Source organism: Staurois parvus, unplaced genomic scaffold (assembly GCF_062004578.1).
Source record: "Staurois parvus isolate SC_StPar_1 unplaced genomic scaffold, SC_StPar_1.0 ptg000842l, whole genome shotgun sequence".
Classification (NCBI taxonomy): domain Eukaryota; kingdom Metazoa; phylum Chordata; class Amphibia; order Anura; family Ranidae; genus Staurois; species Staurois parvus.
The window spans coordinates 1,781,033-1,795,474 of record NW_028318638.1 but is presented as its reverse complement, the minus strand read 5'-3'; the positions used below and the strand labels follow the sequence as shown (position 1 = coordinate 1,795,474).

At 42.2% G+C, this 14,442-nt stretch overlaps 1 protein-coding gene across 1 annotated transcript in view; it reads left to right on the top strand.

The window, feature by feature from the left end:
- SV2A (synaptic vesicle glycoprotein 2A) overlaps positions 1-14,442 on the top strand; it is a 230,954-nt gene that overhangs the window by 162,461 nt on the left and 54,051 nt on the right. Inside the window, exon 8 of the mRNA XM_089655505.1 lies at positions 4,505-4,593. Within this exon, the coding sequence (XP_089511631.1) occupies positions 4,505-4,593 (89 nt within the window). The remainder of the gene's footprint in view (positions 1-4,504; positions 4,594-14,442) is intronic.

Genomic DNA, 14,442 nt, shown 5'->3' with positions numbered 1-14,442 from the left:
ATTTCCCTGTGCAATCTGATTCTGCTTCTCTCTGTGCTTCAGAAAACTCCTTGAGAAGCCATTTGAAATAGTTCTGTAAGTAATCCCTTCAGATTTTGCATAGGAACAAGATGGTGTTGAGGTCCAGGACTTTATTCTTGTCGAAGGTGGGTTCACTTGAGAACACATTTGAGATAGTTCCCCTGCAAGTAATCCCTTCAGAATTTGCATAGGGACAAGATGGTGTTGTAGGTCCAGGACTTTATTCTTGCCTAAGGTGGATTCACTTGAGAACCAATTTGAGATAGTTCCCCTGCAAGTAATTCCTTCAGAATTTGCATAGTGACAAGATGGTGTTGAGCTCTAGGACTTTATTCTTGCCTAAGGTGGGTTCTCTGGAGAACCCATCTGAGATAGTTCCCCTGCAAGTAATCCCTTCAGATTTTGCATAGGGGCAAGATGGTGTTGAGGTCCAGGACTTTATTCTTGCCTAAGGTGGGTTCACTTGAGAACCCATTTGAGATAGTTCCCCTGGAAGTAATCCCTTCAGAATTTGCATAGGGGCAAGATGGTGTTGAGGTCCAGGACTTTATTCTTGCCTAAGGTGGGTTCACTTGAGAACACATTTGAGATAGTTCCCCTGGAAGTAATCCCTTCAGAATTTGCATAGGGGCAAGATGGTGTTGAGGTCCAGGACTTTATTCTTGCCTAAGGTAGTTTCTGCCTTTCGACTCAACCAAGACATTGCCATCCCTCTGTCCAGCTCCAGTTCACCAAAAAGAAATTTCCCTCCATTGTTTGCATGAGGTTTGGGCTGTGCAAATCCTCTCCTTCCTGCAGTTTGGTCTGATTTTTAGCACTATCACACATCGGGTTTCTGCCCTCTTCATTCTGTTTCAAAGATCACTGGCCTCTCACTTTTTGATTAACACCTCTGTACAGGTGGTCACCCATGCAGCTCCCCCTTCCATTTCCCTGTGCAATCTGATTCTGCTTCTCTCTGTGCTTCGGAAAACTCCTTGAGAACCCATTTGAGATAGTTCTCCTTCAAGTAATCCCTTCAGATTTTGCATAGGAACAAGATGGTGTTGAGGTCCAGGACTTTATTCTTGCCTAAGGTGGGTTCACTTGAGAACCCATTTGAGATAGTTCCCCTGCAAGTAATCCCTTCAGAATTTGCATAGGGACAAGATGGTGTTGAGGTCCAGGACTTTATTCTTGCCTAAGATGGGTTCACTTGAGAACCCATTGGAGATAGTTCCCCTGCAAGTAATCCCTTCAGAATTTGCATAGGGACAAGATGGTGTTGAGGTCCAGGACTTTATTTTTGCCTAAGGTGGGTTCACTTGAGAGCCCATTTGAGATCGTTCCCCTGCAAGTAATCCCTTCAGATTTTGCATAGGGGCAAGATGGTGTTGAGGTCCAGGACTTTATTCTTGCCTAAAGTGGGTTCACTTGGGAACCCATTTGAGATAGTTCCCCTGCAAGTAATCCCTTCAGAATTTGCATAGGGACAAGATGGTGTTGAGGTCCAGGACTTTATTCTTGCCTAAGGTGGGTTCACTTGAGAACCCATTTGAGATAGTTCCCCTGCAAGTAATCCCTTCAGATTTTGCATAGGGGCAAGATGGTGTTCAGGTCCAGGACTTTATTCTTGCCTAAGGCGGGTTCACTTGAGAACCCATTTGAGATAGTTCCCCTGCAAGTAATCCCTTCAGAATTTGCATAGGGACAAGATGGTGTTGAGGTCCAGGACTTTATTCTTGCCTAAGGTGGGTTCACTTGAGAACCCATTTGAGATAGTTCCCCTGCAAGTAATCCCTTCAGATTTTGCATAGGAACAAGATGGTGTTGAGGTCCAGGACTTTATTCTTGCCTAAGGTGGGTTCACTTGAGAACCAATTTGAGATAGTTCCCCTGCAAGTAATCCCTTCAGAATTGACATAGGGACAAGATGGTGTTGAGGTCCTGGACTTTATTCTTGCCTAAGGTGGGTTCACTTGAGAACCCATTTGAGATAGTTCCCCTGCAAGTAATCCCTTCAGATTTTGCATAGGAACAAGATGGTGTTGAGGTCCAGGACTTTATTCTTGCCTAAGGCGGGTTCACTTGAGAACCCATTTGAGATAGTTCCCCTGCAAGTAATCCCTTCAGAATTTGCATAGGGACAAGATGGTGTTGAGGTCCAGGACTTTATTCTTGCCTAAGGTGGGTTCACTTGAGAACCCATTTGAGATAGTTCCCCTGCAAGTAATCCCTTCAGATTTTGCATAGGAACAAGATGGTGTTGAGGTCCAGGACTTTATTCTTGCCTAAGGTGGGTTCACTTGAGAACCAATTTGAGATAGTTCCCCTGCAAGTAATCCCTTCAGAATTGACATAGGGACAAGATGGTGTTGAGGTCCTGGACTTTATTCTTGCCTAAGGTGGGTTCACTTGAGAACCCATTTGAGATAGTTCCCCTGCAAGTAATCCCTTCAGATTTTGCATAGGAACAAGATGGTGTTGAGGTCCAGGACTTTATTCTTGCCTAAAGTGGGTTCACTGGAGAACCCATTTGAGATAGTTCCCCTGCAAGTAATCCCTTCAGATTTTGCATAGGGGCAAGATGGTGTTGAGGTCCAGGACTTTATTCTTGCCTAAGGTGGGTTCACTGGAGAACCCATTTGAGATAGTTCCCCTGCAAGAAATCCCTTCAGATTTTGCATAGGGGCAAGATGGTGTTGAGGTCCAGGACTTTATTCTTGCCTAAGGTGGGTTCACTGGAGAACCCATTTGAGATAGTTCCCCTGCAAGAAATCCCTTCAGATTTTGCATAGGGGCAAGATGGTGTTGAGGTCCAGGACTTTATTCTTGCCTAAGGTGGGTTCACTTGAGAACCCATTTGAGATAGTTCCCCTGCAAGTAATCCCTTCAGATTTTGTATAGGGACAAGATGGTGTTGAGGTCCAGGACTTTATACTTGCCTAAGGTGGGTTCACTTGAGAACCCATTTGAGATAGTTCCCCTGCAAGTAATCCCTTCAGAATTTGCATAGGGGCAAGATGGTGTTGAGGTCCAGGACTTTATTCTTGCCTAAGGTGGGTTCACTTGAGAACCCATTTGAGATAGTTCCCCTGCAAGTAATCCCTTCAGATTTTGTATAGGGACAAGATGGTGTTGAGGTCCAGGGCTTTATTCTTGCCTAAGGTAGTTTCTGCCTTTCGACTCAACCAAGACATTGCCATCCCTCTGTCCAGCTCCAGTTCACCAAAAAGAAATTTCCCTCCATTGTTTGCATGAGGTTTGGACTGTGCAAGTCTACCTCTCAGCCAATACTTCTTTCAGGATGAAAGTAAAAATATTTAGTTCTACTACCCAAATTAACCGGCATCAGTAGAGCGTGTGGTGCCCAATCTGCAGTCACACAACTGTAAAATAAGTCCATAAAACGTGATCCGCACCACCGTTGCTGCTCTTAAACTTTTCTCTATTGTACAAACCACAGTGTACAAGTTATAACTGACAAAGGCCGTGTAGGCTGAAACGCGTCAACTCACCTTGTTAGTGACTTGCACACTGTGGTTTCTACAATAGACAAGATTGTAAGAGCAGTGACGGTGGTGTGGATCTCTTTTTATGGACTTATGTTACAGTTGTGTGCAGGGGCGGACTGACCATTTGGAAACTCGGGCACTCCCCGAGGGCCCGGGGTCAGTAGGGGGCCCCATGAGATGTCCCTGGTACCTTTTTCATAGGCTTTTTTGAGTTTGGGCAAGGACACAGGGGCCCCATTATCCCCTATTGCCCGGGGGCCCCATGAGTTGTCAGTCCGCCCCTGGTTGTGTGACTGCAGATTGGGTACCCATGGGCTCTACTGATGCTGGATTAATTGGTAATTAATTAATTAATTGTGTTCTTTCAGGAAGACTGATTTCCTTTTTTCACCCTGGATGGACCCTGAAAGTCTGCACTGGCTTCTCGTTCCACCATCTCCAGGTGGCTTAAAATGGTAGTAAACCCTTACATATACCCATTGAAGTGACTGTCCTCAGGTGTTACAAAGAGATGAAGCAAATCCTCCTACATAGGTTGTAATTGTTTACCTGTAGCGTCTTCCCCTTACATCCATTCAAAGTGCAGAATTTATACAGGATGTCTCAGGTCTGAAAAGCAGGGGGAGGAGATCTGAAGTTACATCGGTGAGTAGAGCTCTGAGAGCTGATTGGAGGGCAGGAACACACCCCCTTCAGGAGCAAGCACGCACCAGCGCCCTATAGCTTTTGGGGGCAATGGTCAAGGGGGTAGGGGCAAGGAGCGTCGACAGGGGACCGAGAAGAAGAGAATTGGGGCAAAACCATTGCACAGAATAAGTAAGTATGACATGTTTGTTTTCTGGGGGTTTTTTTTAAATCGAACCTTTAATATCACTTTAATGACTTTCACTCAAGTTGCCCATTTAATATTTAAAGCAGCCCTTCTCATGTTTTTTACATTATTGCCTAAATACAATTTTCTAACTGCTCTCCCATTTTCATACCAATAGGTCTGGGCTAATTTCCACCTGTGCTTTGCACCAGAGTATCGCCGAATCACCCTTATGATGATGGCTGTGTGGTTCACCATGTCCTTCAGGTAGGATCCGCCATGTCATACTGTGTATTGTAAGTGTCAGTAAGCCCAGGCCCAAAAATATAATACAACGTATATTGCAGCTTACCATTTCTTAGATGTGTGCAATTAGTTTTCTTTTCTTAGGCTTTTTTCCCTTTATTTTCACCTGGTGATCCTGCCAGTAACATACTTCCTGTCCTGCATGACAAGGCTCACTTATGCAGGCCATACATGGGTTGAATTCCGAACGAATATTCTTTAGAAAATGGGAAATTTTGTGCATTTTGTAACCCATTGGCGCCACCATTGTTTTCGAAATTCAACCAACCAAGCCTCCAATTTCACCTCAAGTGGCTACAGAAAAGAATTTTCGTGGCCAATAATTTTCTTTTCTTTCCAGGTCACAGCTCACGCTCATTTCTTTTTCAATTACATTTCTCGCACGATTCTCCCATCATTGATTCGAAATTCCTTCATTTTTCAAAACATTTCCAGCATTCCCGATCACTCAGATTCAATGGTCACATGAAAATCGGCAGTTTCAGTGACCCACTAATGGTGCGAAATTCCAACGAAAATTCGTAGAAAAGATTTTCGAAAGAAAATTCTTTCGGAATTCAACCCGTGTATGGCGGTCTTTACTATACTGTACCTATGAAGGAGCCGCAGAGTGCACAGGAAGGTAGGAGCTTGCTGGATTCCTAGCAGAATCAATAAGTATTTTATTCAACTTATTGATCAGATGTAACAAACCCCTTCTAATGGTACTATATCAGACCAAAAGGGAGCAATAAGAATGGTCTATTGTCAGGATTTACATCCAATTTATTATGTACTGTACATCATGTAGGACATTTGAAGTTCAAAATGGAAATTATTATTATTATACAGTATTTATAAAGCGCCAATGGTTCACTCAGTGCTGTACATTACAAAGGGGGACAGAACATGTGACAGAACAATACCAATACAATGCAAAACATGACGGGTTTGAGGGCCCTGATCTTTGGAGCTTACAATCTAGGAGGGAGGGGATGGTGGCACAGGAGGAGATAGCTGTGGGGGATGGGGTGGTAGGAAGAGTGGAGGAGGTCGGCAGGTTAGCAGGGGGTGGGGTAGGCTTCCCTGAAGAGATGGGTTTTCAGGGTGCGCCTAAAGGAGAGAGAGTAGGTGATAATCTGATGGGTTGGGGCAGGGAGTTCCAGAGGATGGGTGACACCCTGGAGAAGTCCTGGAGGTGGGCATGGGAGGAGGAGACCAGGGAACTAGAGAGAAGGAGGTCTTGTGAGGAGCGGAGTGTGCGTGTTGGGTGGTACTTGGATATTAGGTCAGTGATGTAGTTCGGGGCAGTATGGTGGACAGCTTTGTAGGTCAGTGTTAGGATTTTGAATTTGATCCGTTGCGCAATCGGAAGCCAGTGGAGGGATTGGCAGAGGGGGGTGGCGGAAACGGAGCGGTTGGAAAGGTGAATGAGTCTGGCAGCCGTATTCAGGATGGACTGAAGCGGGGATAGCCAGCGGCGAGGCAGGCCAGTGAGGAGGGAGTTGCAGTAGTCGAGTCGTGATATGATGAGTTCATTCAACAAAGTGGCTGAAAAACGTCAAGTTATTCACAGTGATGAAATTAACTTCCTACAAAATCCTTTCATACATATTTTCACTTATCTTGGTTTGGCGTTATTCCAAATTGCCATCCGCAAGCGGCTTTTCTTTGCTTTCAGCAGGCGGTAGGCGGGGACCTGACATCAAAGGCTCTCCATGTAAAGATCACCTACAACTACAAACGGCACAGTTCCAGAGTGCGCACACCACCAGCCAGCAGCCTACGCGCCTGCACTTCCTACACACACCGCTGTCAGTTGCAAGATGTTTATTTCTGAAAGGGGGTGCTGAGTGACACCATGACTTGCATGGTGTCACTTATCATTGCCTACACGTTCACTAGCTTATTGGAGAAAAACAGGAGCACAACCAATTAGCAGCCTAGGCGCAATATATTTATACGGGTGTGCTTGCAGGACAAGGGAATATCTTTCTCAGGGACCTGTCCCTTTTCTTTCAGGTTTGTACATTTACAGTGCCTGTAGCCTCCTACATCAGCCAACCTACATCAGTAATCCCTGGAGGCCACGGGGTACTCTATGGTGCATGAGCTGCAATGCATCATTAGGGGTGCCAGCTATCTCATGAACAGACAGCCACCCCAACCTCCCCGATGATGTAGCATGTATGCACGTAATCATGGGGCTGCCGAACAACCCAGAAGAAACCCCCTGATGACATCAGAGAAACATAGTGGCCCGGGAAGTGGTGTGCTGTGGCAGAGCAGTGGATCCCTAGAACAGGGGTGCCAAATTGTGGGCCCTCCAGCTGTTGCCAAACTACAAGTCCCATGAGGCATTGCAAGGCTGACAGTTACAAGCATGACTCCGAAAGGTAGAGGCATGATGGGACTTGTAGTTTGGCAACAGCTGGAGGACCTCTAATTTGACACCCCTGCCCTAGAAAATACAGCTGGATTGCCAGGTGTGTGAGTATTTTTGTCCACAGCCCAGACATAGATGTTAGAGAAAAGGGGGAAAAATAGGAGGAAAGTTCCTCTTTAGGTTTTAGGCATTCTCTTTATTGGCTAACTTAATTTATTAAAGATGCAAGCTTTCGAGATGTCTTAGATGTCTTCTCCAGGCTTGAAGACATCCCGAAAGCTTACATCTTTAAAAAATGAAGTTAGCCACTAAAGGGTACGCCTAAAACTCCAAACTCCAGAACAACATATCCAAGAGGCGCTGGGAACTTTTACACTTGCAAGTGTAGTGAGATGAAGGAAAACTTCAAACAAGCTCAATAGCTCTTGCAAGGCGGCTCCCACACAGCAAGGCTTCCCTCGATGGGCATCCAACAGTGGCTCAAAGCATAGAAATACATAAAGGAGCTCCAGACCAAAACCAGATGAAAAAAACCCAAAATAATTATAATTGTTGGTAAAAGAAATTATATAAAAACGTTGTTTCTGCTCAGCAATTGTTGTCTAGCTGTTACTCCAACAGGAGAGTTCAGTACCGCTTCTAACATAAATTTGTGAAGCCACTGTTTTCTCCATCCAAGTTTTATTGTGTGTTGAGTCCTGATGACGGGGGAGTGTTTTTGCCACCAAAATGCATTAGCTGGTTCTTTTTATGACTTTTTAGCCAACAAATAAAATGATCTTGCACTCTTTCATCTGGTTTTGGTCTGATGCTCCTTTTGGTAATTCTATGGTTATTTTTTTTTTTTTTAATTATTTAAATATTTATTCATTTTCCATATAAAATACATGTTCCATCATTACTCTCATATAACATACAAAACCATCAATTATTACCCTTTCTATCTTTATTCCCATTACCCCCCCCCCACCTATCTAATACCCCCACCCATCCCAAAAACCAACCCCCCCCCCCCCACCAATAAAAACCACCCACTCTGCATTTCTCCATTACAGCTTTTCCTAAGTAAGGGTACTTTCACATATCCCACTCTACAACTTCATATATTTCACCTTGGGCACAAAATCTTCCCATTTTCCCCACCTCCTGTAATATAATCCCATCTTATCTTCTTGCATATAATACAGTTTCTCTATCTTACATATCTGGTTCACTTTTTCTACCCAGTCCTCTTTTCTCGGCATTTCTGATCTATGCCAAAACTTAGGTATCAGACCCTTTGCCGCATTCAGATAGTACCATATACCCGAATCCTTGTATTTGTTCACTGATAGCTCTGTACTATGTAATAGACACAGCTCTGGATCCAATCCTATCTTTATTCCGGAGATTATCCCAATTAAATGAACCATTGTCTCTCAAAAACCTTGAATCTTTTGGGAACTCCCACCATATGTGATATAATGTACCTATCTTTCCACACCCCCGCCAACACTCCAGTTTATTCTCCCCACTCATCTTAAATTCAATATGCGGTGCAATGTGCCATCTTGTTAAACACTTATAGTTTACCTCCACCTCTCTCATGCTTACATTCTCATGTGTTAGTTTATATATTTTCCTCTGTTTGTCCTCATCTATCTCTATTCCCAAATCTCTTTCCCACGTAATTCTATAATTAAAACTCCAAACTTTCTGCATGGATCGATGACAAGCCCCTACTACTGATATGTACATCATGAAAACTTTTTCAATGCAAAAGCATCCTTGTGCTTACTAAAGTTCAAGATGAAGCTGAAACCTGAGAACCTGAAATATGTCATACTGTCACTGTTGTTACATACTTCTACAAATGAGTTGTTTCCAGTGCTGCCATCTTAGTTCTTTTGATGCTGAACCTTGGGGGCTCAGTTACACAGCTCCAGAGAATTCGCCAGCAATAGGATCACTAAAATGTGCTGTAGAAGTACTCATTTTCTTGCATGTGTCTTTACCTTGCCTGCTGGATAAGTGAAGTATGACTTCTTCACTGATGAAAACCCCGCACAACGTAAGTCTCAAGTAGGGATGAGCTTGGCTTTGGTCCAAATTTGGGTTTGAAGCAAACCCGGGAGGGAGTTGTTACCAACGCTCACTGCTGCCCAATCAATCGCTGTCATCCCGTCCTGCAGTTGCGTGCACACCTAATATGGCCAAATGGTCATATCAGATCAATGTCACCATCCTAATATTGTCATGTTAGGTCACTGTTGAGACGTAAGTCTCAAGTGGAGATGAGCTTGGCTGTGGTCCAAATTTAGGTTTGAAGCAAACCCGGGAGGGAGTTGTTACCAATGCTCACTGCTGCCCAATCAATTGCTGTCACCCCCGCCCTGCAGTTGCGTGCACACAAAGGGGTGGGGGTGCTCATGACAAAACCAACCTAATATGGCCACATGGTCATATTAGATCAATATCACCATCCTAATATTGACATGTGGCCATGTTAGGTCAATGTTGAGACGGAAGTCTCAAGTAGGGATGAGCTTGAATTTGGTTTAACTTTAGGTTTGAAGCAAATCCGGGAGGGAGTTGTTTCCCACGCTCACTGCTGCCCAATCTATCGCGGTCATCCCGCCCTGCAGTTGCGTGCACACCTAATATGGCCATATGGTCATATCAGATCAATGTCACCATCCTAATATTGCCATGTTAGGTCACTGTTGAGACGTAAGTCTCAAGTAGGGATGAGCTTGAATTTGGTCCAAATTTGGGTTTGAAGCAAACCCGGGAGGGAGTTGTTACCAACGCTCACTGCTGCCCAATCAATCACTGTCATCCCATCCTGCAGTTGCGTGCACACAAAGGGGTGGGGATCCTCATGACAAAACCAGCCTAATATGGCCACATAGTCATATTAGATCAATGTCATCATCCTAATATTGCCATGTGGCCATATTAGGTCAATGTTGAGACGTAAGTCTCAAGTAGGAATGAGCTTGGCTGTGGTCCAAAGTTAGGTTTGCAGCAAACCCGGGAGGGAGTTGTTACCAACACTCACTGCTGTCCAGTCAGTCACTGTCATCCCGCCCTGCAGTTGCGTGCACACCAAATATAACCACATGGTCATATTAGATCAATGTCATCATCATAATATTTCCATGTGGCCATATTAGGTCAGTGATGTCACAAGCCTCCTTTTGTGCACATGCAGTTGCCAGGTGGGAATGTTTTTTCTCTTAAAATTTTAGCTCCAGGTTGAGGTGTTTGTCGAAACCCTGTGAACAAAAAAAAAATGAATAGTGAAATCACAGCAAACAAAAAATTATGCACAAGGGCACTGTAATGGTCCCACCTCCAAAGAGGAAGGGCCTCGAACCCTGAACCCCCTGGTGTGCAAGGTTTCACACAGGGACAAGGCACACTATGGTCTACCTAGGCCGGAGCCAGGTGGACCTTGCTTCTTAAGTATCTGCCAAAGATAGTTCTACAAGTACTTGGAGGGGGGCTCACCCAAAAAGAGACCCGTCCCAGTTGGGGAGAGAAAAAAGGCCTGAAGGTGGATGGGAAATGCCCTGGCCATAGTTGATTGGGGGGGCAGTGGACAGGAGTGACAGCTTTTCAAGTTTGGACAGAATTTGAGGTCATCCCTATTCTCCAGCAGAATAGTGATACCTGGTGCTCTCTGTATCCTTTATGATGCTCCAACCATTTGCGAGTTGTCTCCTGCAACTGGATCATTATTCTGGTCTTAAGTTCAGCCAGGTGGACCTCACTTCTTAAGGACCAGCCAAAGCCGGTCCTTCAAGTACCTGAAAAGAGGCCCTTCACCCCGGATGGGGACAGGAAAAAGACCTGAAGAAGGATGGGAAATGCCCTGGCCATAGTTGATTAGGGGGGCTGTAGGCAGGAATGACAGCTTCTCAAGTTTGCACAACACTTGAGCTCATCCCTATTCTCCAGCAGGATAGTGACACCTGGCGCTCTCTGTATCCTTGATGACGCTCCAACCATTTGCAAGTTGTCTCCTGCAACCGGATCACTAGACTGGTCTTAAGTTTAGCCAGGTGGACCTCATTTCTTAGGGACCAGCCAAAGCCAGTCTCTGAGTACCTGAAAAGAGGCCCCTCACCCTGGATGGGGACAGGAAAAAGACCTGAAGAAGGATGGGAAATGCCACGGCCATAGTTGATTAGGGGGTCTGTAGGCGGGAGTGACAGCATCTCAAATTTGCACAAAACTTGAGCTCATCCCTATTCTCCAGCAGGATAGTGACACCTGGCATTCTCTGTATCCTTGATGATGCTCCAACCATTTTCAAGTTGTCTCCTGCAACCGGATCACTAGACTGGTCTTAAGTTCAGCCAGGTGGACCTCACTTCTTAGGGACCAGCCGAAGCCGGTCCTCCAAGTACCTGAAAAGAGGCCCCTCACCCAGGATGGGGACAGGAGAAAGACCTGAAGAAGGATGGGAAATTCCTTGGCCATGGTTGTAGACAGGAGTGACAGCTTCTCAAGTTTGGACCAAACCTGAGCTCATCCCTAGTCTATAGCAGGAGAGCGATGCCTAGCACTCTCTGTATTCTTTATGATGATCCTACCATTGGCGAGTTTTCTCTTGTGTCTGGATCACTAGTCTGGTCTTAAGTTCAGACCCTTTCATACAGAAAGTCCAAAATGGCTGCCACTTGACTCCTCTGGCGTGCTTCATGCCTAGTGTTCACATTGCACTTTTGTTTGATGGTTGCCTCCAGATAACTGACACTAAGAAGGTTCAGCTTTGCCAACGACAGTTTAATGGTGCTCATTTTCACACGCTCGCTTCATCAAGTTGCGAGCATCACGGTGAAATTACCGTCACCATGGCGACCACTGCGGGCCCTTCTGTTTTCCTTCTCTCTGGACCCTGCTGTCGTTTCAGTTTGTCGCTGTTTTTGTTAGGGCAGCGAGGGGGCCCTTCATTCTTTGCTGGAGCGAACGCACATTTCATCTTTAATTAAGCAGGACTGACAGAGTTAGGCACAACATCCCCATAGCTACCGGGCTCCAGCCTGTTCCCCTTGCACTGCCTCAGCTGTCAGAATTACATTTCTGTCAGGTGTCCATTATCATTATCGCCGCGTACCGCAGAGCTGAAATTACCGTGTTTTGCTGCATGATCATGTACAACACAAACGTACGTCTTATGAAAATAGAGAGCATTCCTGCATCCAAAATTCCAATGGGCTGCTTATTTATGCAGAAATCAGTGTGCACTGATTGATTTACAAAAAAAGTAAAAAAAAAAGGTTCAATCAGATGCCATTTAATACACAGCAGGGCTTTCAGAGTGCTATGGAGAGGGACTGCAGCCTCTTGCCAATCCTTCTGTAGTGCTTGGCTTTCTCCTTCAGAACTATAGCTAAAGTATCTGAATAATCCCACATGGAAGAAAAATATATTTGAAATATATTTGAAAAATATTCTTCCCAAATATATTGACATATATTTGAAATGCTACAATTTTGGTCGTATTCAATATATTTCAATATATATATATATATACATATATATATAAAATTATTATTATTATTATTATACAGGATTTATATGGCGCCAACAGTTTGCTCAGCGCTTTACAATATAACGGGAGACACTAAAGCAACAATACAGTTCAATACAAGAGGGTTAGTAGGGCCTGATCCTTGGAGCTTACAATCTAAGATAGATATATATATATGAAATATATACATATATATATATATATATATACACATATATATATATATATATATATATATCTTAGATTGTAAGCTCCAAGGAGCAGGCCCTACTAACCCTCTAGTTGAAATGCATTTTTATTACAAAATATATGAAAAATATTTTCACAAATACATTTCAAATATACTGTATGTCTTTAAAAATACAAATCTACATTTTTGGAATGCATTTACAAATATATGTAAAAAATATATGTTAAAATGACGTTTTTATATGTTAAAAAAAATCTGAAGAATATATTTAAAAAATATATATTTTTAAAAATAAATATTTTTTAAATATATTCTTCAGATTTTTTTTAACATATAAAAAAGTCGTTTTAACATATATTTGTAAATGCATTCCAAAAATGTAGATTTGTATTTTTAAAGACATACGGTATATTTGAAATGTATTTGTAAAAATATTTTTCATATATTTTGTAATAAAAAAGCATTTCAACATACAGCATATGTGCTATTGAGAGGGACTGCAGCCTCTTGCCAATCCTTCTGTAGTGCTTGGCTTTCTCTTTCAGAACTATAGCTAAAGTATCTGAATAATCCCACATGGAAGAAAAATATATTTGAAATATATTTGAAAAATATTCTTCCCAAATATATTGACATATATTTGAAATGCTACAATTTTGGCCATATTCAATATATTTCTAAATATATTTAAATATATATATATATATAATTATTATTATTATTATACAGGATTTATATGGCGCCAACAGTTGGCTTAGCGCTTTACAATATAACGGGAGACACTAAAGCAACAATACAGTTCAACACAAGAGGGTTAGTAGGGCCTGATCCTTGGAGCTTACAATCTAAGATAGATATATATATATGAAATATATACATATTATATATATATATATATATATATATATATACACACATATATATATATATATATATATATATATATATATATATATATTAGATTGTAAGCTCCAAGGAGCAGGGCCCTACTAACCCTCTTGTTGAAATGCATTTTTATTACAAAATATATGAAAAATATTTTCACAAATACATTTCAGATATACTGTATGTCTTTAAAAATACAAATCTACATTTTTGGAATGCATTTACAAATATATGTAAAAAATATATGTTAAAATGACTTTTTTATATGTTAAAAAAAATCTGAAGAATATATTTAAAAAATGTATCTTTTTAAAAATATATATATTTTAAATATATTTTTCAGATTTTTTTTAACAAAAAAGTCGTTTTAACATATATTTGTAAATGCATTCCAAAAATGTAGATTTGTATTTTTAAAGGCATACGGTATATTTGAAATGTATTTGTGAAAATATTTTTCATATATTTTGTAATAAAAACGCATTTCAACATACAGCATATATATATATATTTACTGAAATATATTTTGAAATATATTGAATATGGCCAAAATTGTGTCAATATATTTGGGAAGAATATTTTTCAAATATATTTCAAATATATTTTTCTTCCATATGGGATGTCTCTCTGGTTGGTCAGGTTACACAGCGTTTCTAAACTTTTTTACACCCTTTATAAGTATGTGGGCACCTCAGTCTAAAATGTAGATGTTACTTATTAATGGGAAACCTGAGCCTGGGACAATTATGAAAAGATAAAATTAACTTCATATCTATCACATCAGAGCCCCTCATTACAACAGAGTTACTCCTATGAAGTGGGGAGCAGCCATGACCTGAGAACCCCTCA